Raw genomic sequence first — 21,679 nt, 5'->3', positions numbered from 1 at the left:
GGGGCAATAGTTGGAGGCAAAGTGGGGGTTGGCAGAAGGTTTTTTGAGAATAGGGATGATAGTAGCGTGTTTAAAAGGAGAAGGAAAGGTGGAAGTTGAGAGGCAGATGTTGAAGAGGTGAGTTAGGGAATGGAGGGGTAGATTTTAGGGATGAGAGGAGATGAAATAGGGTCAGAGGGGGAAGCAGTAGGAAGAGTGTTGGATAGGAGAAGAGTGACATCAGAATGCGTGACCGGAGCAAAAGAGGACATAGCGAAGGTAGTGGGGGAAGGAGGAGGAGAGGGGGGAGGAGAGGAGGAGGAGAGGGAAGAGAGTAGGAGGGGGAGGAGATGATAGTTTGACGGAGATTGAGGACTTTGCTAGAAAAGGAGGAGGCAGGATCAGTAGCAGTGAGAGAAGAGGTAGTGGAGGGACCAGGAGTAGATGGAGAGAGAAGTCACGCTAAAGTTTGAAAGATGTGATGAGGGTGAGAGCAATGTGACTGGAGAAGGTCAGAGTAGTAGGTACGTTTCGCAGAGTTGAGGCATGAGTCAGAGGGTGTGATAGGAGAAATAAGCAGATTGGTTAGAGAGGGATGGGTGTTTGAGCCACTGACGTTCAAGGCAAGAGGCGGCGCATAGAGGAGAGATGAGAAGAAAGCCAGGGTTGTGCAGGTTTGTGAGAGGGCGTAGAGAAGATCAAGAGTAGAAGAGAGGGAGGAAGAGAAGATGGAGGAGGCATCAGAGGTAGAGGAGAATTGGGGGAGGGAAGAGGAGAGGGATGCTAGAAATCTGGAGGGGTTAAAGCAGCGTAGGTCACGCCGGAGAGAAGAGAAAGAGGATTGTGGAGGACAGGGGGAGGGAGGGGCGAGGCAAAAAAAGTAGGGAGTGATCAGATAGGTAGGTGAGAATAGAGGAGATGGGGGAGGCAGAAAAGGAGGAAGTAAAGATGAGATCAATAGAGCCAGATTGGTGGGTAGGAGGGGAGTGGAAGGGAGAGAGGAGGTAGGAGTCGAGGCTGGAGAAGAGAGGAGAGGAGGGAGGGTTAGAAGAGAGGTTGAGGTTAAAGTCACCAAGAACAAGAAGTGGAGTGGGACTGGGGGAAATAGAAATCATAAAATACCTTGTTTACCTCTTCCACTTTATTGACCACCATGCCGTCTGCCCTTATTATACTTGGGATGTTAGTGCTTCCCTTCTCGCCACGCACTGTCTGCTCCAGCAATTTCCCATGTCTTTCCTGCTCCCCAGAACAGTGCGCTGCCACTGGCCTATCATAGTACCAAAGTACCAAAAATCCCTTTCTCCTGCGTACCTGTATTTATCTAGGTGTGTCTTAATATTTTCGCTAAGCCGTGGTGACAGGTGACTGGCGCATTCCTCCTATAATCTTTCCAGAGTCTTCTCACATCTCCTCAGCTCCCTCCTAATATCCTGCAGTACCCCAAGTTCAGTTGACATTGCTATACCCTGGATATATACTTTGAACGCCTGCCAAAAAATGGCTTGTGTGTTAACCGACCCCTCATTATTTTCAAAGTAACTATCAATATGCTGGGCCATACTGACCCGGAAAGCCAGGTCCCCAAAGTTGTAGCTTTAAAGCGCCACTGTGTACGTGGAGCCATAGCTCTGGGAATGTCTAGTGATAGCAGTACCTGGGAGTGGTCAGATAAAGTCCTTGGCAAAACGCAACACTCCACTACCCAGTTTTTCAGCTTACAAGATGTCAGCCATATGTCGATGCACGAGTGCACGTCATGCACCGATGAGTAAAAATTAAAAGCGCGCTGTGTGGTATTGAGCACGCGCCATACATCCCTTAATCCCAGATCTTCCATATGTGTGTGTGTATAGTAAGTGCTGCGTGTGTCAAAGGCCTGGGTACTGTGGACGAGCGGTCTAGGTGTGCATCTAGTATCGTGTTGAAGTCTCCTCTGCAAATAACGGACGCTGTGGGATACCCAGCACTTCTTTGGAATACAGTATCATAGAATTCCGGGTCATCTATATTGGGTCCATAAACGTTTAACAGAACTTCAGCACTCCCCAATTTCCTGTGTACTAGCACAAACCTGCCACAATCATCGTGTTCCATTGTAATGAATGAATGGCAACAACTGATGCACTAAGATCATGAACCCCCCGCGCCCTTGTGGAGTAATTTGTATAGTACTGGTGATCTCCCCACTCGGAGGCCACACTGGACGCTTGGTGTTCAAGCAACTGTGTTTCTTGCAGGAATAGAAGGTTTACACCCCCAAGCCTGTTGACGTATGGCATTATTTTCCACATCTTAATCGGGAGACCGAAGCCCCTAACATTCCAGCTTAAGAATTTTACATTTACTGAGTAATTTCTCGCCATTCTCCCTTATGCGCAACTGATCGCTCCACGCTGCCCCGTGCCGCCAAATGCCCAGATCATAAAGTTCGATATGTACCCCGTGCAACTTTTTAACAGTTTCAACCCAAAACCCTCACAACCCCTCCACCCGCATAGTACCCCAAACTTAGACTATGTTTATCCCTTCCTTCTTGTCCCCCGCCACCCTTCCCCACTCAACAGTAACATGCACTTGCATTGGGGGCGACTGCAGTCGTGGCAAGAGGAGTTCCCTGCATTGGTAATTTGCCTCGACTCATTGCATAGTTCAACATAAACCAAACACTAGTTGCCATTATCACATCAATACAGCATTGGTGCGGGTAGAACAACTCTAATGTTTGCATATGTTACTTCGCCCCTGGGGTCTGTCCTGATGGAAGCAGGATGTTGGCTTCAACAAATGATACAGCTTCCTCGGGAAACGTGAAGAAATAGGTCTTGTTGTTAAATTGGAGTCTCATTCGGGCAGGATAGAACATGGCATAGGGTATTTGCCACTCCCTGAGTAGCTTTTTCCCACCAACAAAAGTGTCTCTCTCTTGGTGTACTGCCAGCGTATAGTCAAGGAAAATATGGACCACATTTGAACCAATCCTCAATTCCTGTTTCTCTCGTTTTGCCTTCAAAACCAAATCTCTGTCCCCTATATTTCATTAGACGCACAATTATTGGCCTGGGGTATCCCCCCAGTCTAGGTTTTGCCGTCAACGCCCTATGTGCCCGCTCCACCAAACATTTGTGACCAGCCGGGGTCTCCAAGGAGTTCCTTCAGTAGATCCTCAACTGCAACTTGCATTGGCCCTTTCAAGGCGTCCTGCGGAATACCAATAATACAGATATTGTTCCGTCGGTCTTGCTTCCAAATCTTCGTACTTTTGTCTTGATGTTGCCCAGATCCTTAGCCATAGTCATCACCGTCCCCTGTAGTGCTGTGATGGCATCCTCCCCCGTGCTTATCTCTGTCTCGGTTTCCATGATTCGTTGTGTGGCCTTTTTCTAGTTGAGCGTGAATTCTAGTCACGTTGACAAGATTCCGTCCAACTTGCCATTAATAGAAGCAAATCCCTGCTGCATGATGGCCATTACACCTTGGAGGTCGACATTCGGCATGGACATTTCTCCTTCCACCTGCGCCTGACCGCTCGTTCCTTCACAAGCTGTTTCCACAGGCTTTGGGGTGGGCCGCACAAACGTATCCAGTGTGCCACCTTTCTTCGCCCTAGCCCTTTTAAGCATAGTGCTGCGATTCAAGTCCAAATGCCACGCTCCCGTCTTAGTGGCCTCCTGATCGCCGATGCAGCAGCCCCCAGTTTGCCCAGCTAGGTGCCATATTTCTGAAGCCGCCAGGCGGCAGCATGGCGGTGCCCTTCCTCTGTCATTGTACCGCGACCGACTGCACCCACTGTGCCCGTGCACCAACTGTCACAATGATTGTTCATTTATCTTGCCCCCACTTCAGCGTTTGGGTGTCACCTGGGGTCCCCTTTTCTCGTGGTCTCAGGATCTCCTAGCTAACATCTCCAGTAGGGGTACTGCAGTGATAGCAGCACTGGGGGTATAGCAAATATTTAAATGTCCCAGCTCACCACGGTTCGCAAACTTGATCTGCGGTTCTGTAACCTGAGGTACCCAAATTGAGCAGTAATGCTGTGTGTGCTGGCGGGGTATTAGCAACATCGTAGTCGAGTGTGCTTTTAATTACATTCAGCAGGTTGTCCTTCCAATAGCTGTATGGCACTCTTCTACTTGGACACGTAGTTCAACCCCCCCTCCCCAGCGCACTCCGGTATGCTCTGGGGTCAAAGGCACAACAGGGTTTGCAATCCAATCGTTCACCTCAAGATGGCCTGCAGCCGTGTTAGTAAGGTAGTACTATGGATGTTGGAAAGCCGCGTGGCTGCAGTAATCGAAGGCAGAGGAGAGAGCGGACAACGCGTGGGATCACAAGTCTCACTTGGGGCCTGGCCGTACAAGGGCTTACAATTTGTTCGGTCCCCAGTGCATCACTGTGCCTCCCGGGTCCCAGCAGTAACAGCCTCGCGGTTTCCCCAATGTCCTCAGAGGGAGGTTGCAGTGCGACAGCCTTCGCGCCACTCTCATACGAGGGAGACAGCTCCAGGAGTCTCTCACACTTACTGTCTCCCGGCCGCCTGGTCCTCTTTCAGTGCTGGGTACTGCCCGCACAGTGGGACCAGTAGGCTCAGGATCAACACTCGCAGTGTGCCAGGCGGGCTCCTCTCCTGTTCCTCCCGATTCCACGACACTGGCATGCCTCCCACATCAGGCACTGATACCGCCATTGGTATCATCTCTCCTTCAGCAGGTGGAGCCTCCTGCAACTCCGACACTGTGCTCCCATCGGCTCACGCCAGCAGGGCCCACAGCTTCCCCAGCTGTGTACGTGGCAGGGGCCAATATTTCAGCATTCAGATCAGAGTATTATGTGCCCACACCACTCTGACAGCTTCGCACAAGTTTGTGTGTCGGGCTTGTCACAATTCACATCGGAAATCGGCAGGAGATCTTAAGACCACAGAGCTCACGCGTAAGCCATCATCTTGGCTGCCGCACAACAGCGCCCCCTACCAAAAACATTTAAACACCAAGACTGGGAGAAAGAAACATTTATTAGATGTCATTATCGCATAGCAAGAGATAATGTCCCTTTAAATCGAAATATCCAATCCACAAGGACGAGTACGTTGCATAGCGTGCACTTGATGAGCGACAGAGGGAAATGCATATGCAGGCAGAGGAAGGCTGTGAGCTACAAAACACGTAGAGAAGGCAGAGTAAGTGTAATCCAGGAAGCCCGCCAGTTTCAAACTCACTCTATACAAAAGTGCGGGACACCAGGCCCACAGCAAATCCTCAGAGTGAAGCTGAAAGGGGAGGAACCCAGAGGAAGGTGGTGCAGAGACTACAAAGGATCCATGGTCGATGGCACTCATTGGAAAACACAGAAACACTAAGTAGAAGAGAGACTGCGAGGAGGAAAGCACCAACAAAGGTAAGGCGACGATGGCCCGGGACGAAAGAGAAGGTCCGGGATGGAACAAGGATCCCAAAGACATCTTTCACAGTCGTAGGTAACAGGGGGAACAAAGTTAACCTTGAAACAAATGGACTTAAAATGTTGTGATCCAAGAGAAAGAATTACTGAAAATCTGACAACAAAGAGAAGAACAGTGGATAACAATACCCTGGGAAAAGGGGAAAGCAACTCGATATTCTGTGCAAGAAGAACAATCTCGAAGAGAGAACAATATGAGCAAGAGTTCAGAGGAACTATTCAATTGAACCATGCAAAAATCAAGTACGCCAAAACTAGCTGAACTATAACTACCCAGAAGGCAAAGCCTACCAGAGCAATAATATTTTCCAAGGATACGCTGAAAACAGGAATATATATCTTATAAAAGATCCCCAAAAGGGATTCTCAAGGAGAAGGGAAAAGTCAATAGTCAATTTGAAGAGTTACAGAGAATGACCCAAGAAATCCATTTGAGGATTATGTATTAATAAAGAATCCTAAAGACTCCACACCTAAACTAGTTTTCACAGTGGTAGGGTTCGTTTTGGACAGCGGACGTATTCCTTTCTATATTCATGAATGACTGAAGAGCACCTTAGTTAGTAACATTAGCAGGGACCCCCATAGTGATTGGGTAAGTTAGGTCTTCTAATTTTACTTTAATTTCGTGATCATGTTCTCAGAGTGTCCGCGTCCTCCTCCTGACTCACCACAATGGACAAAATTAGTTTAACGGTTAAACGCAGCAACCTTCTAATTTGCTAGTGTAAAATCTCTGATAAAAAGGCTAAGATAGCAAGGGTACATTTTTTTTTAACAAGTGGGAGGATGCCCTGGGTAGTAACATATTGAAGCATAGTTATTTGTAAAGAAAATATACATATATCTATTAGTCAAAACTCAGAACCACAAACATTATGCAATGAGGGACCTCTCACTCTTAAGGTATTCAGTAGAGTACAGGCAACCCATAATTCCTTACTATTCACAGTATTGAATACTAAGGAGATAATTGAATGGTCAGAATCAGGAAATAAAAATAAAAAAAAACAGAAACATCTCAAAAAGGCCCTAAAACAGGGCAATCCCATTAACTTCTATTCTACCATCCAACTGGAGTATGCTCTGCACAGCACACCTCAAATTCCCCAGCCTTTTCCCATGCAGCGGGTGACACCAGATTGTGGTATTCCAGGGCTGCAATCTTTGTAATAGAAATCTTACAGAGTATATTTTCACTCTGTGCTCTCACAGCTATATCCTCCAATGTATCTTCTATTCCCTTAAATGCAACCACAATGTTTCTGGCTTAGAGGATACATTTTGATGTAAGACATTGATGGACTAAAATATATTTTTTTCTCTGCACTTAAAAGGCCAATCACCTGATCAATCCCCATGTCCAGATTATTGTTGACCCTTTATCAGAGCAATATCATGAGGTTTAAAAAATTCCTCTTTATTTGACATTTTTCTACCATCACTCTGAGAACCAATTCAAGATGGCTACCAAATTATCAATTCAGATATTTAGATCATGCTTCAGGTACTCTACAGTAAAAGCCTGTCTGAGGCAGTCTATCCATATCCACTACAGAAGATACAGTTCAACTCTTTTATTCAAAAAATCCCATCACCAACATGGAATAATAGATTACGGGATCTCCACCACAGAATCTTTATGTTAATGCACTACACAATCATAGCTCCTTGAAGCACTGGCCTTTGTCTACTACAGATTCAGATGCATTCATCTTCCCATCTGCTGCATGTGATTTGCTGATGCATGCGCTGTGTCCTCTCAGCAGTAGTGCTCTGCAGGTCAGGAGAAGGGCAGGTGATGTGGCACAGAAACTCAGTCAACGTGGGATCTGCAAGATTTTGTGCTCAGACACTAGTCATTCATTCCTGCTACCAAAATACTCACTACGACCAGTAGGTAGCTGAAAGGGGCACGAGTGCAGAGCAATGTGCGAGACTCCTAAACCAATGTGGCCCTTGCACGGCTCTGCTTCAAGCTTGCAGTTATGATTAGATTCTACCTGGCCCATACTGGCATACACCCGTTTTCAGAAGCTCTGTACTTGTACATTGATTCCTGAAGAGCCGTATTTGATTTCGGGGTTTGGCAAAGTTTTGTTATTGTTCAGCAATGTTAATGCAGAGAATACTGATCTGGATGAAAACTGATACCCTTAGTCCGTGTTATAAAACAACAATGCCTTATTAATAGACCAATTTGAAACTTTCAAAATGAGCGAACCAAATCTACATTTAACAAAACCTTTAAATAAATTGCTTCAAAGATCAACATTCTGTTGATGTTTCCAAAATAGAATTGTTAACATTAATTTTCCCATTGTGAGAAGTTTGTCAGCAAATACAGGTCTTCTTGATGGAGAGGTTTAAAGGTTTTTCAGTGTATGGTCATAATTTTGCAGGTTCAAGCATCAAACGATGGCCGTTTTTCAATGCAATAATGATTGATGAGAAGTATTTGGGCTTCATTATTCCTCAAACAAAAGGGGTTTGTGTCGTGATAACATTTTTATCTGCTGATGACATAACCCATCAATATTGGCTAGAACATTCCGGCCTAAGCATAGGAGTTTATACATTTTCAGTCAGTACATTCAGGAATCACATAAGATGTATTTTACTTGGATTGCATCATTTGCATTTCTCCCAACATCCCATGTGTGGTGCAATAATAAAAAAAACATTTAATCAATTGCCCTTCAACATACTCCCAGCCTTCTCCAACACAAACATACTCATAAAAACATAACACCTGTAGTGCAATAATCGAGCATATAAATACATTCAACCAGAATAGAAGCCAATTTACCAAAGGGAGATGCTCATCCCACATACAAATCCCACCCTCTTCTGGAATATCCTTTTATCCAATTAGAATCAGCTGGTCCAGTGGATCCTCTGCCCTCAGGGCAGCTACAGTATGCGTTCACATGCCTGGCAAACTGGATGGTCACGAAGCAGAGTGGGAATCAATGAAACATGGACCAAAGTGGTATTTTAAAGCGATATCATTTGTTAAGTAACAATGATATGATATGATCGGTTATTTATAACGCGCTTAATACCCAGAGGTTTCTAAGCATGGACCCGGGGATTCAAACCTCTGTTGCTCCGTGTTGTCTTGCGTCCAAGGTGAGCAGGTTACTCCTGAGCTATAGTAAAAAGAATTTGACTCAAAGTAGTAACCGCATGTCTTCTCTTTGGGCTGAAACAGCCAAGTAAAGAAGTGGTCAACAAATAGCAGGATAACTTCTTCATGGGTGCAATAAATAAATCGAAAAGTCAGTTTCATATTTGACAGGCTTAAAGAATAGGTCCTTGCACCAGACAATCGATGGGGGATGATAGTCACTCACAGTCCAAGGCTTTGTGAGGCCCTCAACACTTGTAACGCTCACCTGACTCCCACGGGGGCGCTGGCCTAGTTCGCGCTGCTGTGACCTCGTCTAAGGTGATGCGCAGGGTTCGAAAGACGGACTGGACCGGGCCCCAGATCTGGCTTGTCTGACTCGCAGAAGTATCCTTCTGTAGGTGAGAATAGGGGGTTAACTGTCTGCGGGGTAATGCAATCGGCCTCCCACTTAACCCTCGCACCGACCTCAAAAACCCTTCTGTGCTTCCCCGTAGCGTCTCACCTTAGGGTCTGGAAGGACGAGCTCTCCATCCTGCTTCTGATGCAGGGGCGCGTTGGTATCCAGTTAAGTCACTGGATTTTCGGATGGATGAGAACCAAACTTGCTTGGCTTCCAGGTAAGTTTTTCTATAAGTGGTTCCCCTTGTGTCCATGCATTAATGTTCTAATGCTAGTGTCTTTTTCCCCATAGGGGCCGGGGTACGGAATGCCGGGGAACAGGCACCGACCCGAGGTGAGCGGTGAAATCCTTGTGGAAATCAGGTAAGTCTTTAATGAGTGTTTTGGTAATGTCTTTTCATTCACTCATTAACGCTGATGTCTTTTTCCCCTTAGGGGCTGGGGTCCGAAAATGCCTGGATGCGGCGCGGACCCGAAATGAAGAGGGAATGAATCAACAGGTAAGTCTTGACATGGAGTTTTAGCTTCCCTTTTCCCTTCTTTCTCTCACCTTTGTTCTTGTCTTTTTCTCCCTAGGCGCGGGGGCGCGACTGCGAATCCGGATGGTTGCTGCTGAACATGGAGGCACCCTGTAAAGGTGAGTAGAATGCGGCGCTGCAGCGATCGTTGCGATGTGCTTTTAAAAATAAATGTCTTCCTTTTCAGGATTGTCGGCGAAATGTCTCTGGGATGCAGATTTAGCAGGTGAGGCCTTTTCCTCCTTCTGTTCTCTTGTTCCCTTCCTTTGCAGGTGATTCAGGATGCTGGCAGGTGTGGCAGAAGTCAAGATGCAGGAGCAGACACGGTGAGCGTCCAGCTGCTAGATGCAGAACAACGCGAAGCACGTGTGGCTGATCGGGTGTGGTTTAAATAGCCTTGGAAGAAGTTCCTAGAATGTGTCCTTCCTCCAATCAGGTATGTATCCTTCCCCGACCACGCCCGGGTGGTAAATGAGTCCCACAGGTAAAGTAGTTCCTTTCAGGCCTCAAGGAGGCCGGGGTTCTGCAGCATGGTCTGCATCAGGTAAGTGCACCCAAACACTTTCATAATGAGCCTGACGCCTATGGCGCCAGGACTGACGTTTTCTATGAGCCTGGCGCCATAGGCGCCAGGACGCTGTCCAAAGGGCCCCTTATAAGGGGTTGCTGGGACCTTCCCCGGGGACTTGATGTCCGCTTTCGGGGACGCAGGGCCTGAGCCGGCTCCCCGGGAGTGGGCATCGTGACAACACTTCGTTGCACAAGTTAGGTATGCATTTTCCCCTTATCCTTTTGATCACTAGGATCATGTTCCTTGGACTGTAAACCACTGCTATTTAAAGACGAGTAATCACTGGCAGGAGAGCGGGGGCCACCAAATGCAGTTGCTGAGAACTCCAAGTGGTCTTTGACAGGCTGTCTGGGTTCTCAGATTGAGTTACTTACCTCTATCTCTGGAGTTCCCTTACAACCCAATCTCCCCCCAATCACCTATCCTGCAACACTCCTCGCACCTACTCGATGCTCTAATAACTAAAAGATTCTTCTCCTCTCCCTCCTTGTCTTCACCACTCTCTCCACTTTAATTCTGTAGTCTTATCCCTCACTTTGTAACATGTTTATACCTCCTCCCGTTTCCAATTGTCCTTGAGATGTTGACCACATCTGTGTCGGTGTCTTCTCAAACCCTCTTCAAGTCTACAGCTAGCTCTTCCTCTACCTATTAGCTATTACCTCCTCCTTTATCCTTACGCCTACTTCCTGCACTTTGTTCTCTCAGCGCCTATTTTTTCACCACCTCCTTGCGCTCCACTCTTCTCCTCCATTCCACCTTCACCTGGTCTTTCAGCGCCTATTTTTATAATTTCACTTTATAGCTTCAAGTGCGGCCCTGGCTTGAGAGCAGCGGAGCACTGACCAGTATGTCGGTGGCCAGTATGTGGGCTGGCATCTTTTAACAGTAGGGCAGTACTATGAGTGGAGGTATGTGTGTCTGTTTGTCCGCCCATTTAAATTAGTCCTTGGTCAGATGTTGAAAGTCCTGTTTTGAGAAATTTGCAAAAATGTAGAATTGTGGGGGCATTCCGAGCAGTCACTCGGATAGAGTACCAAAAGGTGGGTGTATGACAAGAGAAGGATTGTTTGTGTGTCCTCTTTTTACAGATACATTGTAATTCAAGCTGGTTGGTGGATTTGCTGTGCGAGAAGAGCCCCACCAGATATGCGGAGCTTAGCCGCCAGGTAAACTGGTGTTCTACTCATGACTGCTTTGTAGATGATAAACACAGTCAAACAGTATTCTGGCCTCTTCCCCCCTCTTTACCCACCAATGTCCTGTTGTGCATGATCCACTCTCTCTTTAACTTCCTGGGTTGCTCGCTCCAGACTTCCCACAACCCAGCATCCAGGGACTGCCCCCCGCCCCACCCCCCGCCCCCGGGTCCTCCACCCCCTCAACCCCTAAGGTCTTTCACCAACCACCCAGATGCGACAAATAAAATATGAGTTCTTTTCCTCTTTCAGATTTTCACAAGTACACAATTTCTTAGGTGATTCACTCTTCACCCCGGATACCCCTCATCCATGCTCATCCCTTTTAACACAATTAGCCTCCCTCGGCCAGGCTCGGACCAATTTCAATTTCAAATTCAAATGCAATGCTTCACACAAACTTGCTTTAACCAAATCTCTTAGCTGATCTACCTCCGTCAGGCTCTTTTCTGTTCCCAATCCCTGTAATTCTCATCCAATTCACAAGCCCTACCCATCTCGTCTTTCTCAGTCTACCAACCACCTCCCCTTCTTATAATACCGTTTTCCCCCCATCTTATCCCGTAGAATATTTTGACAAACAACGTACTAAGGTGAAACCGATTTACCCGACATGTCCCGACGCCAGGGTAAGGCAGAGTCAGGCAATTGACCTAAAACGCATAAACCTGACAGACCTTTCCTTTCCCCACAGGGATAAAAGGTGGAGCCAGAGAGCGCAGTAGGAGCAAGGCGAGCACGGCAGACAGCACAATGGCACAGCTAGCCAGGCGCAGCAGTTCAAGAGAAGGTGAAATGCAGGGGAAATCGAGAGGGTGGCGAGGAGAGAAGTGACTTTGCCCTTTTCGTCCGAGGCCGGCAGAACATTTGTGGAACAGGACATAAGACCGCAAACAATAGAACAAGTGTCTTGCAGCCGATGTCAACGGTACACGGGGCCGGCCTACGCCGATAAGCAGGAGCAAGGGAGGCACTAGTGACCGTGATACCGGCCTTGAATCCAGGGAAGCCAAAAGACAAGCAGATTCATCACAGCCAGTGAGGCGAGTGGAGAGCCGATAAGAACCGGACTGTGTTGAAGGAGAATCGCATAGTGACAAGTTTGAACCAAGTTTCAATGAATTGTGTTGAGGGGAGACCAGCTGCAGAGGGAAACCGGCACAACGTGGGTGGTAACTCGAGAGACTCTGGTCGATCGCCATCTGATCAAAACTACAAGTACCACAAGGCCGTATGAGGGCTGCCAAAAAAGGTCAAAGTGGTCATACAGGAGGTCTAGTAAAATCCTTGTACAATCAAAAGACTGATCTACAAGCTGTGTGAAAGCAAGGGAGGTGAATCCTGCAAGCAATAGTGAATGTGAAGTTAGCAAGAGTGAACTCGACTGAGAGATGTTGACGAGAGGGGCAAAGTCTAAAGTCCCGAGAAGTAGCGTGTTGACAGATGTGAACCCAGCCGAGGGATGTCCACTCTGAACTATTTGAAAAGAGATTGAGAAACTAAGGGAAATTAAAGCGTGCTAAAGAGAAGAGAAAGTCATAGTGAACCAGAGGAGGGAGGCTGAGATGAGACAAGGGTCCAAGCCCGACCGAGGGAGATCCAGGAAGTCAAGAGGGGTCCGAGCCCACCCGAGGGAGATCAGAGGGTGAAGCTATCACCCAAAAGTTCATTGAGAAAAGAACAGTTATATAATTTGTGGATGATACATGGAGGGTCAACACCCAGAAGAGGGGGATTCAGGGATGAATCATTAGCACCCTAAAGAACTTCCATTTGGTTAAAGAAACATTTGTTTTTGCATACTGAACACATCAGGCCCTTGAAGGCAAGAGACTTTCAAAGGAAACGAGACTTATCCATCGACGGTCCAGAGAGCTGCCATTGGAACCGTCGTCTCATGCTGGAGAAGCCCGAGACTGTACTGTTCTCCAAGATACCAGCTTACCCCGTGGTCAAAACGTGGGGAAACGAGACCCGGGCTACCGCATCCTAACTTATTATCTGAGAACACTTCTTTCTTTTCTTGAAAACTATCCCACACACTTTTTTGTATTAGTTGTAAGGTTTGGCAATAGGTTTCATAGTATAGGACCTTTTTATTTGACACAATGCCACTGGATCTGCCGTATTTTCATTTGATGGATGACGCTTGCTCCCATCATAGATTTAGGTTTAGTTTAGGCGTTTCTCCAACCTGCAAACATTGTTCAATAAACACCCTTGAATCGTGATTACTTGTGTCTGTCTTTACTGTTGTCACCATGAGTTCTTCACACCACCTTCCAGCCTTTTACTCTTTATTTCAACAGGAATAACTCTGGGTTTCTTGAAAAACACTGACCTCGAGACAGCAGATATCGCTCACCACAGCCAGTGCAACGTCTCCCAGCACTACCCAATGGCCGCCTGTGACAGCCCAAAAAGACCACAGACCCAAGAGATGACATCACTGTAGCCAATTCCCCCTCTAGGCACAGCCGCCTTACCAATGTCCTTTTCTGCGCTTCAAAATGATCCTCTTTTGTGCGTGCACCAGAGAAAGTAACCTCACCTCAATCTTCACTATGAACCTCGGTTGCCCCAGGTGACCAGGTCTCTTATCACGTTCCACACTCCACTATGCTACTCAGTACTTTATGCCACTAACGCAGTGATCTACTTGACACATGCAGAAGCAATATGGGTAGTGAACTCTGAGGCAGCTCACTCTACAGGTGCAATGTCTGCCGGCGCCTGATGTGGAAACATCTAGCATGAACATTGAGGACTACTCCAGTATCAATTACCTGTACTACCACCTATCTCGTCTCACCACTCCTGTGAAAAGATCCTCAACATTGTCTATCAACAACTTTCAGAAAAATGGCATGAATCCCCTCTGCTGGTCATTCACCAGTCTTTGCTGTTACCTTTAGCCAGCCTGCACTGCTGTCATTCCTCAAGCAGCTAGGAGTGTCCAAGACTCACATGTGATACTAGCAACCTGTTCCCCCCCACCCCCAGATTGAGGCTCCAATCTCTCTCCACAGGTCTCTTATCACCTGGCAATGATTCCCCCCACACCCCTTTTACACAACTATTGCAGGCCGAGGCTATTTGGCAGTTCCAGCCACACTCCAGGCACCTGTAGATTGCCTCCTATACTGTGTATTCCCCCACCAGGGGCTGCTAATCCAGGGTCTCTACAAGCTCTAAAGAGTCCTGCATGCAACACACTCCATGCTGGCAGGTCACACACTACAGCCGCCCAGCAGGCAGTACCCCATTTTCCCCACTTCAGGGACTGTCTTGTACGCACGGCGTCCCAGGTTTTGCAGCGGTCGTCCTCGCTGTTGCTCCCACAACAGCCTTGCGGTCTGCATTAACTCGCAGTGCATCTTCTCCACCGGCTACAAAACATGTCGCCGGAGCTCCGTCTGCAGGGCGCCTTCACAGCAGCATGACCCTCTCCTCCTGCAGCACATTACCGGTAAATGCAGCCTGGGCAGACAGAGTGCAGGTCCCTTCACATGTGAAATCCACTCAGTAGGGGATCCCCGTCATCTCAGTTCTCCACCGTCAGCGGGATCACCGCCTCACACCAGTGCAGCCTCAAGACGAGTGCTCCCACCACCCGTCACAACTCTCCAGCGTCAGCAGCGCAGGTCTGCCTCTTCTCCATGTCGCTTCTCCGTAGCAAGCCGCACTCGGCTTCCCCTCTGAAGATCTCAGCCCTGGAACAGGCTAAGGTCACAAAATTTCACAGGGACATGCCCCATGGGAGTATCCAGCAGATGCTATGCCACTCAGCAATATTCAGGGGTTGTCAGGATGGTGTTCGGATTGATCAGGGCACACACGAGTTCAAGGGCTAGCAGCCATCTTGGCTCGGCTCACTAGCACCCTCCTCGCTTGGTGGCAGGTTTTAATTTCCGATTCTCTCCTCATGACAGGGCAAGGATGTCGAGAGTGTTGGAGATGGAGAGTTGAAGGTTAGTAAGGGCTGAATCAGAGTGAGACAGTGGCAGGAGGGGGAATGAAGGTGGCAGCAAAAGCAGCAACTGACACTTGCTTCACTTCACAGGTCAAATGAAGGAGAAAGACTGGCAGTGCGGGGGGGGGCTTAACCGGGGGAAACCAGGAGGTCCAGGTGAGAAGACCGGAGAGCATGATCAGACCAGGAGAGAGGAGTAGTGAGAGGGTTGGAGATGGGGATGTCTGCTCAGATGAGAGCATCCAAGGTATGTCCGACTGAGTGCGTCGGGGGAAAGAGTCAGAGGTTGCGGAAGAGTCCAGGGGCTGCATAGGGTAGTCAAGTTAAATACTGAAGTATCAAAGAAGGAGAAGCTTGGAGGTGTAGGTCAGGCGAGAAGAGGTGAGGTCAGACCACACAGAGGAAGAGAGTGACAGAGCCAGGGGGGCCTGAATATGGTGAACAGAGTCATCAAGAGGATAGGAGAGACACCAAGCCTGGAGATAAGGCATTCGAAGGAGGAGTAGGACTAAGTGGCTATGATGGTAGCAGGGACCCATTCGGGGAAGATCAGGGCCACTACTCCCCCAGACCAGTTAGGCCTGGGCTTAGAGAGGATCTCATTAGAGAAGATAGGGGAAGAGATTGAAAGCACCATGGAGGGAGAGTGAGGAGAGGCAGAGGGGGTGGCCAGGAAGAGGTAGAAACTGCAGTTCACGATGCCCTACTTCAACACATAGTAATGCAACAATCTTGATTCAAGATGCTAGGATAAAGGGGAAAAAAGCCTAGGTTTCAGCATTCAGCAGAAAAGCAAGACACCCTGAAGCGAGTTTTCTGGATAGAGATAAAAGATCCTAGATAGAGGGAAAGAGGGAAAAGCCCTAATTTTCAAACACAACAGCAAATGCAACACCTCACAGATTCGACTTCCCTGGATAGAAGGAAAAAGCCTAATTTTCAAACACAACGAAAAGCTCCTATAGCTAACTACAACACATCACCTAAGGCCAGATATGGATAACATGCAACTGCGATAGCAGCAGGCTGCAAACATAGCTAGTAGGAGTAATAAGAGAGGAGGGACAATTAAATAGGGAGCAGTAATAGCATTTGCCCCTGCCCGCACCATTCTTACCTCATCAGTCACTGCTGGTTGACTGCTGTGCTGAATTCCCCTACGCCGAACACAGGCAGACAGTGTATGGAGCTGCTACTAGGGTCCAATCAGATGTCAGGGGAGGGAGCAGGGAGACAGAAAGGAAGTGTCTCAGGGGGAATCAGCACCCAAATAAACACCCTTCCAGCTTCTTTCTGACTTAAGGGAACGCCAGTGTGTCTCCAGTCAGGGATAGAACTAGTGGGAAGCACAAAGAGACTAAAGCAAGAATACATTACGGCATTTGTCTTTGGGTCGTGAGGGTTCCCAAAACGTCTTTCACCAAGTCCTTAGTCAGGTCCCCCCAAAGACGATAGGCCTTTGGCCTGGCAAAGTATTAGGTTCTTCTCTAATAGCTGCAGCCATAGGCCAATCTTTTACTACACAGGTTCGCTCTTACAGGGCCTTGTGTGCATGGCTTTGGGGGGCTCTCAGTCTCATGACCACCTTCCTGTTCTAGGGTCCTGGTCCTTGGGGTCTCCTTCCCCCATTGCTATCCCCACAGTAGCCACCTTGGACTTGACATTGCACGCATTGGCTCCTCCTCCTCCTCCTCCTCCTCCCACCTTTAACGTCTGCCCTGGATCAATCAGGTCCACTGGAACCTCCCGGTCTGGCTGGCTAGGGTCGACTTTCGCATTCCTCTCCTGAGATCTGGCAACTATTTCCCTTTCTAGTGTCTCAGTATTCTTCTCCATAAATGGGAGTGGTTCCCTCTCCAAACTACTGGAAATTGCGCTCTATCCTTACCTCTGCATCTCTGCCTCTGGGGGGCATATCTACAGAGCAGCTGTGTGTTGGCAATCATCACCACATATGACCCTGAAAACAATTTGATCGGTCCCTGCCCTAACTTGTGACTTCAAAGAAATGTACTACTAGGCCAATAATGCACCTGCAAGCTAGCTCGATAACCCAGCAACCCAACCCAGAAACTCTCAGACTTTGAATTACATGTAGAGAGGTTTCATGGTGAATAGAAGGAAAGCCTATTTCAATGGACTGAAATACTGTTAATTGTATGGCAATTACTGCACTTTCATTTCTGTAGAGAAACTCCTGGAGTTTGGCACAAACTTTGGTAGAGGAGCCAGTGCTAACAGATTGAAACTAATCACACATGTATCTGCTTGTGTGCATCTCAATCATGTGGCTTCATTTTCTCCAGCCTTGCCTTGGGGGCCCATCCTTCATTCCTCTGCATTTAGGCATTCCCCTGGCCCCTTTCTCTTGTGTGACGTCTTTCTGTAGCCTGCAGGCTCTGCAATGTGGGTAGTTTCCCTCCAGCCTCCTAGCCCTGTTCCTTGTGCCGAGTCCTTACATTTTTCATCCCTTTTCCTGCTTTCTCAGGTCTTAATAGCCTCATGCTTTACCCAGCATAGTCAGACCACGTGTCTCTTGCTTCCATGTGTTCCTTTGCCTCTTAGTTCTAGTCTTGAATCCTATTGTCCTTCCTTCTGTAGCTTGTCTTTCCAGTCCAGCATTTCAGCTTGCTTCACTTACTTGCTACACATTGCAAGTTATCTAGTTTCCAGTCTCTTGTAACAGCTAACTTGTTCCAGTGCCTTGCTACAAGTTTCCTTGTTCATAGCTCTTATGTTCCAGTTATGAATTATTGTTGCCTTGAAATGTACTTCTCTCCCATCACTTGTCTTGAATTAATCTTGGAGACTTTGTGTCTAGTAAGAGTCCTATAGTGGCCTCACCAGTGCCTCTGTGTATTCCTTTGTACAGTGATAGTTTCTTTTTCCTTAAGAGGCAATCTCCGACACTTCATGTGTCTTGCTCTCCCTGTAATCTACACTGTATCTCATGGAGCAGTATGCCGATCGCTGTTTTCATAGGAGGCATGCACATCATGTTTGCCTGGACCCATGTAGGCGGGTCTCGTTTAAGTATATTCCTGGTTTGTGCCTTAGGGTTGAGCCACAGAATCAACTCTTGCAGCCCCTCTTTCATGGGCAAACTCCGAGACATTGAGCTTCCCGTTTTTTCTATGGGCAGCTTAAGTTCAACCTGTCTACATCCCAAGTGGGATTCCAGATTGTTCTGTCAAGTGCATGGTTCCCATCCCTTTTTATTCACCATCTATGCCTCCCCTTGTCAGCTGTTTCCTTGTTCCCATTTGTCTCACCTGTTCTTCCCTTCTTGTTCTCTCTCCTGCTGTATGCGATATGCCTGTCTCTTAACATCACCAGTGCAGTTTCTAATCATTCCCAGGGGCCTCACCCCCAAATCTGTGACTCTCTCAGATGCAAATACCGCTTTTCCACTGTAACTTCCTCCCTCAAGCTTCCAATAATCTCCACACAGCTATTCTATAATCCGGCCTCTCGCTTGCCAATCTCCTCAAAACACCTTTTCGGACACCCTTCACTTTCAGACTGAGCAAGCTGGATTTTATAGTCTGGTCTTTCCTCCCCTAGGATGGTGCCTAGGGACAAGACATGCCCCTGTGCAGTGTAGGGAGGTTTGTTCTGTGACTGGACTATGTGCCTGTTCTCATATGGGTTGGAAGGGGATGGCTTATCTTAATTTAAGGCCAAACTGCAATTAGAAATAACTAATACACACTACAACATGGAGTGTCTTTACTTACCATGGTTTCCTACAACATCACAAACGTCAAGCTTTTGTATCTTTTTCTACATCATAGAACCCTGTAATAAAAGGGAAACTACCAATCAACCTAGCGCCATTGTGACACAGGTTCAATACCCACACTATCTTATTAAGAACTTCGAACACCTTGAATTCTAGCTCAGTCCTGGACATGACATATCTCCTTCCACCCCTCCCCCCCGCTCGAGCGTCCTTCTGATATTGCCTACTTTTAACTGCTTCCCTTTGTTCCTTCAGCGTGTACATCAAAAGACGGGGAAACATTTGGTTAACAGAGGAGGTTGTTCATGGGTTGTATATAACGACTTTCAAAGGGAAACGGCCACACTGTAATCCACACTTTGCTAGCAGGACCTGAATAACAACGTTTATGTTCCCTATGCAGGTAACCTGCATAGGTTTGATTTGTATCTGTTGAGGGCAACTTCATCGGTGGGACTCCCCTGTATTTTCCAAATCTCACCTATTTTCAGGAATGGTTTGTTCAGCGGTTGTGTCAGGGGATGACAGCCATTTACCTGCTTCCTGGGGAATGAATAATGCTGAAATTGTGATGTTTTCCTAAAGGGAAAGCTGCCAATGTGTATGTTGGTTGTCTGTCTAGTGGGCTGGAATAGCTGTCTAGAAATACAAGAACCGTGGTGGTTTGAGGCATTTTCAAAGGTTTCGTCATTGACCGTTTACCCTGACTGCCATGTGTGGTGCTCCTAGGACAATTGCTTGCCTTAATTTTGGGTTTCTAGTAGGGGTGGTCTAGGGTTCCTCCTGATCCATCATTCAGGACTTAATCACCCTGCCTAGACTATTGGATTTAACAATGGTTGATGGGCCCACCACTATGGAGGGCTTGTAATTTTGATATGGGACTTGAGGTTGGGCATTCCTTGCTTTGCTTGCCCCCTCAAAGCTACCCCCCCCACAGTTTTGGTCATAGTTCAGGTCTTGCTCCTTTCCCCTGTGGCTCTGGGTAGAATTTCTGCAACCACTTAAAGGGGAGCAGAGCATGTAGACTCTGTCGGCTCATGCTGGGCCACTCTGCATAACCAGTTCCCTTAAACTGACAGTTCTGTCATAGTGACACACGGGGTGTGTGGGGATGACATGGGCGATCATCTCCAAACTGATCCAAGGCCTTCATCATGTAGCAAGTGGCGGTACCTGGACTGCTTGGTGTCCCCACACTGAACCGCAAGAGCAAGGCACGGAACTTCATCACATTATCAAAACACATTTTAAGCGTTCCACCATTACTCCAAATTATTTGACATTCATGAATAGAAATATTGCCTTCTGCAGACATGTACCAGTCCAGTGTTCTTAAGAGACAGACCCTGGAATGCATGTCATTGAGTATCAACTTTGTCTAGTAGCTATCTCCACGACAGACCAACATCACAATAACCTTGCTCTGTCCAGCTGGCAATGATTAATGCTAACTGAGGACAGACCCAGAGAAGCAAAACAATCCAAACAAATCTACATTAAAGAAAAATAGATTGTTCAAAGAAATAGATGTGGAATATTGATATTGTATCTTCTAGCAAACTAACAGATTTCAAGCCTATAAGATGTCTAAGAAATTCAGCCAGTCTTTTCATTACATCACTCCTCCTCTCCACCAAAAAATACAGTTTACACATGGATTCCTCACAGTACAATGGGTTTGTCAACTTATTCTTGGGGAGTAAGATCAAGTGACCTGCAGCTAGGGCACTCAAATTCAATTAATGTTTACTTTACCCCCAATTTCCTTTATCAGTGCCATTTCTCCTACGCAGATACAAAATTAAACCACAATCCATATAAAATGGCACAATTCAGATTATGAATGCAATATAAATCAGATCCTTTTATGTGTAAGGGAAACATTATTGTGATGTGAAGGTATCAGTGGATTTGTGATGTGAAGGTATCAGTGGATTCTAAATATTGCACTATTGAGCTAAGAAGACGAGAATAATTTTGATAAGACTTACTCTGACATCTATGGGGCTAAGTGGAGGTGCAGCAGAATCGGACGTCCGATTGTAGTTAGCAGCTTCGCTCACCATACTTGGTGGCCGTTCTTTCTTTTCCTGAGAGGCCATAGTTGAAGCCGTCCTGAAAATAGAAAATGTTATTACCCGAAATCCTACTCACATTGCAATCATATTTATACATTTATATATATATATATATAGAATACATTACTCACCGTAATCGTATTTGTGAAGCTTGTATCTGCTTAGATTCACATGCCTTGCACAGGCCGACATCTAGTGGTAGTCACAGAGCATTACATTATTTGTTTTCAAAATTCGAAAATGGACGATGACAGGGCCTCAAGGTCCCTCAGATAGTTTTGTTTATGACATGAGGTAGCATGAAGTGTAGCGCGAGTACAGATGGAATAAAGCAGATAAGAAGTGATAAAGCCAGAAAAAACCTCTATTCACCTTCTACTCCAATAGGGGAGGAAAGATGGGTGCATGTGAATCTAAGCAGATACAAGGATCAGAAATACGATTACAGTGAGTAATGTATCCCTTCTGAGGCTTGTGGATCTGCTTAGATCACATGCTATGCATAGACTAGCGAGCAGTATCTGGAGAAGGAGGTGGGTTGTGAGACGGTACAGCAGCAAATCAATGTTTTAGCACGCTTGACCCACCTGTGAATCTGCATTAGAATGTCTGTCAATGCAGTAA

At 47.0% G+C, this 21,679-nt stretch overlaps 1 protein-coding gene across 15 annotated transcripts in view; it reads right to left on the bottom strand.

Annotated features, from left to right (window-relative positions):
- The window catches only part of PLEKHA5 (pleckstrin homology domain containing A5), a 1,790,419-nt gene that overhangs the window by 1,001,787 nt on the left and 766,953 nt on the right, over positions 1–21,679 (bottom strand). For all 15 annotated transcript variants that reach the window (XM_069628398.1, XM_069628397.1, XM_069628399.1 and 12 more), the window contains one exon: positions 20,969–21,092. In XM_069628398.1, coding sequence (XP_069484499.1) covers positions 20,969–21,092 — 124 coding nt within the window. The remainder of the gene's footprint in view (positions 1–20,968; positions 21,093–21,679) is intronic.

This window comes from Ambystoma mexicanum, chromosome 12 (genome assembly GCF_040938575.1).
Source record: "Ambystoma mexicanum isolate Mex_15411 chromosome 12, UKY_AmexF1_1, whole genome shotgun sequence".
In the NCBI taxonomy this organism is placed as follows: Eukaryota; Metazoa; Chordata; class Amphibia; order Caudata; family Ambystomatidae; genus Ambystoma; species Ambystoma mexicanum.
This window is presented reverse-complemented; position numbering and strand designations above follow the sequence as displayed.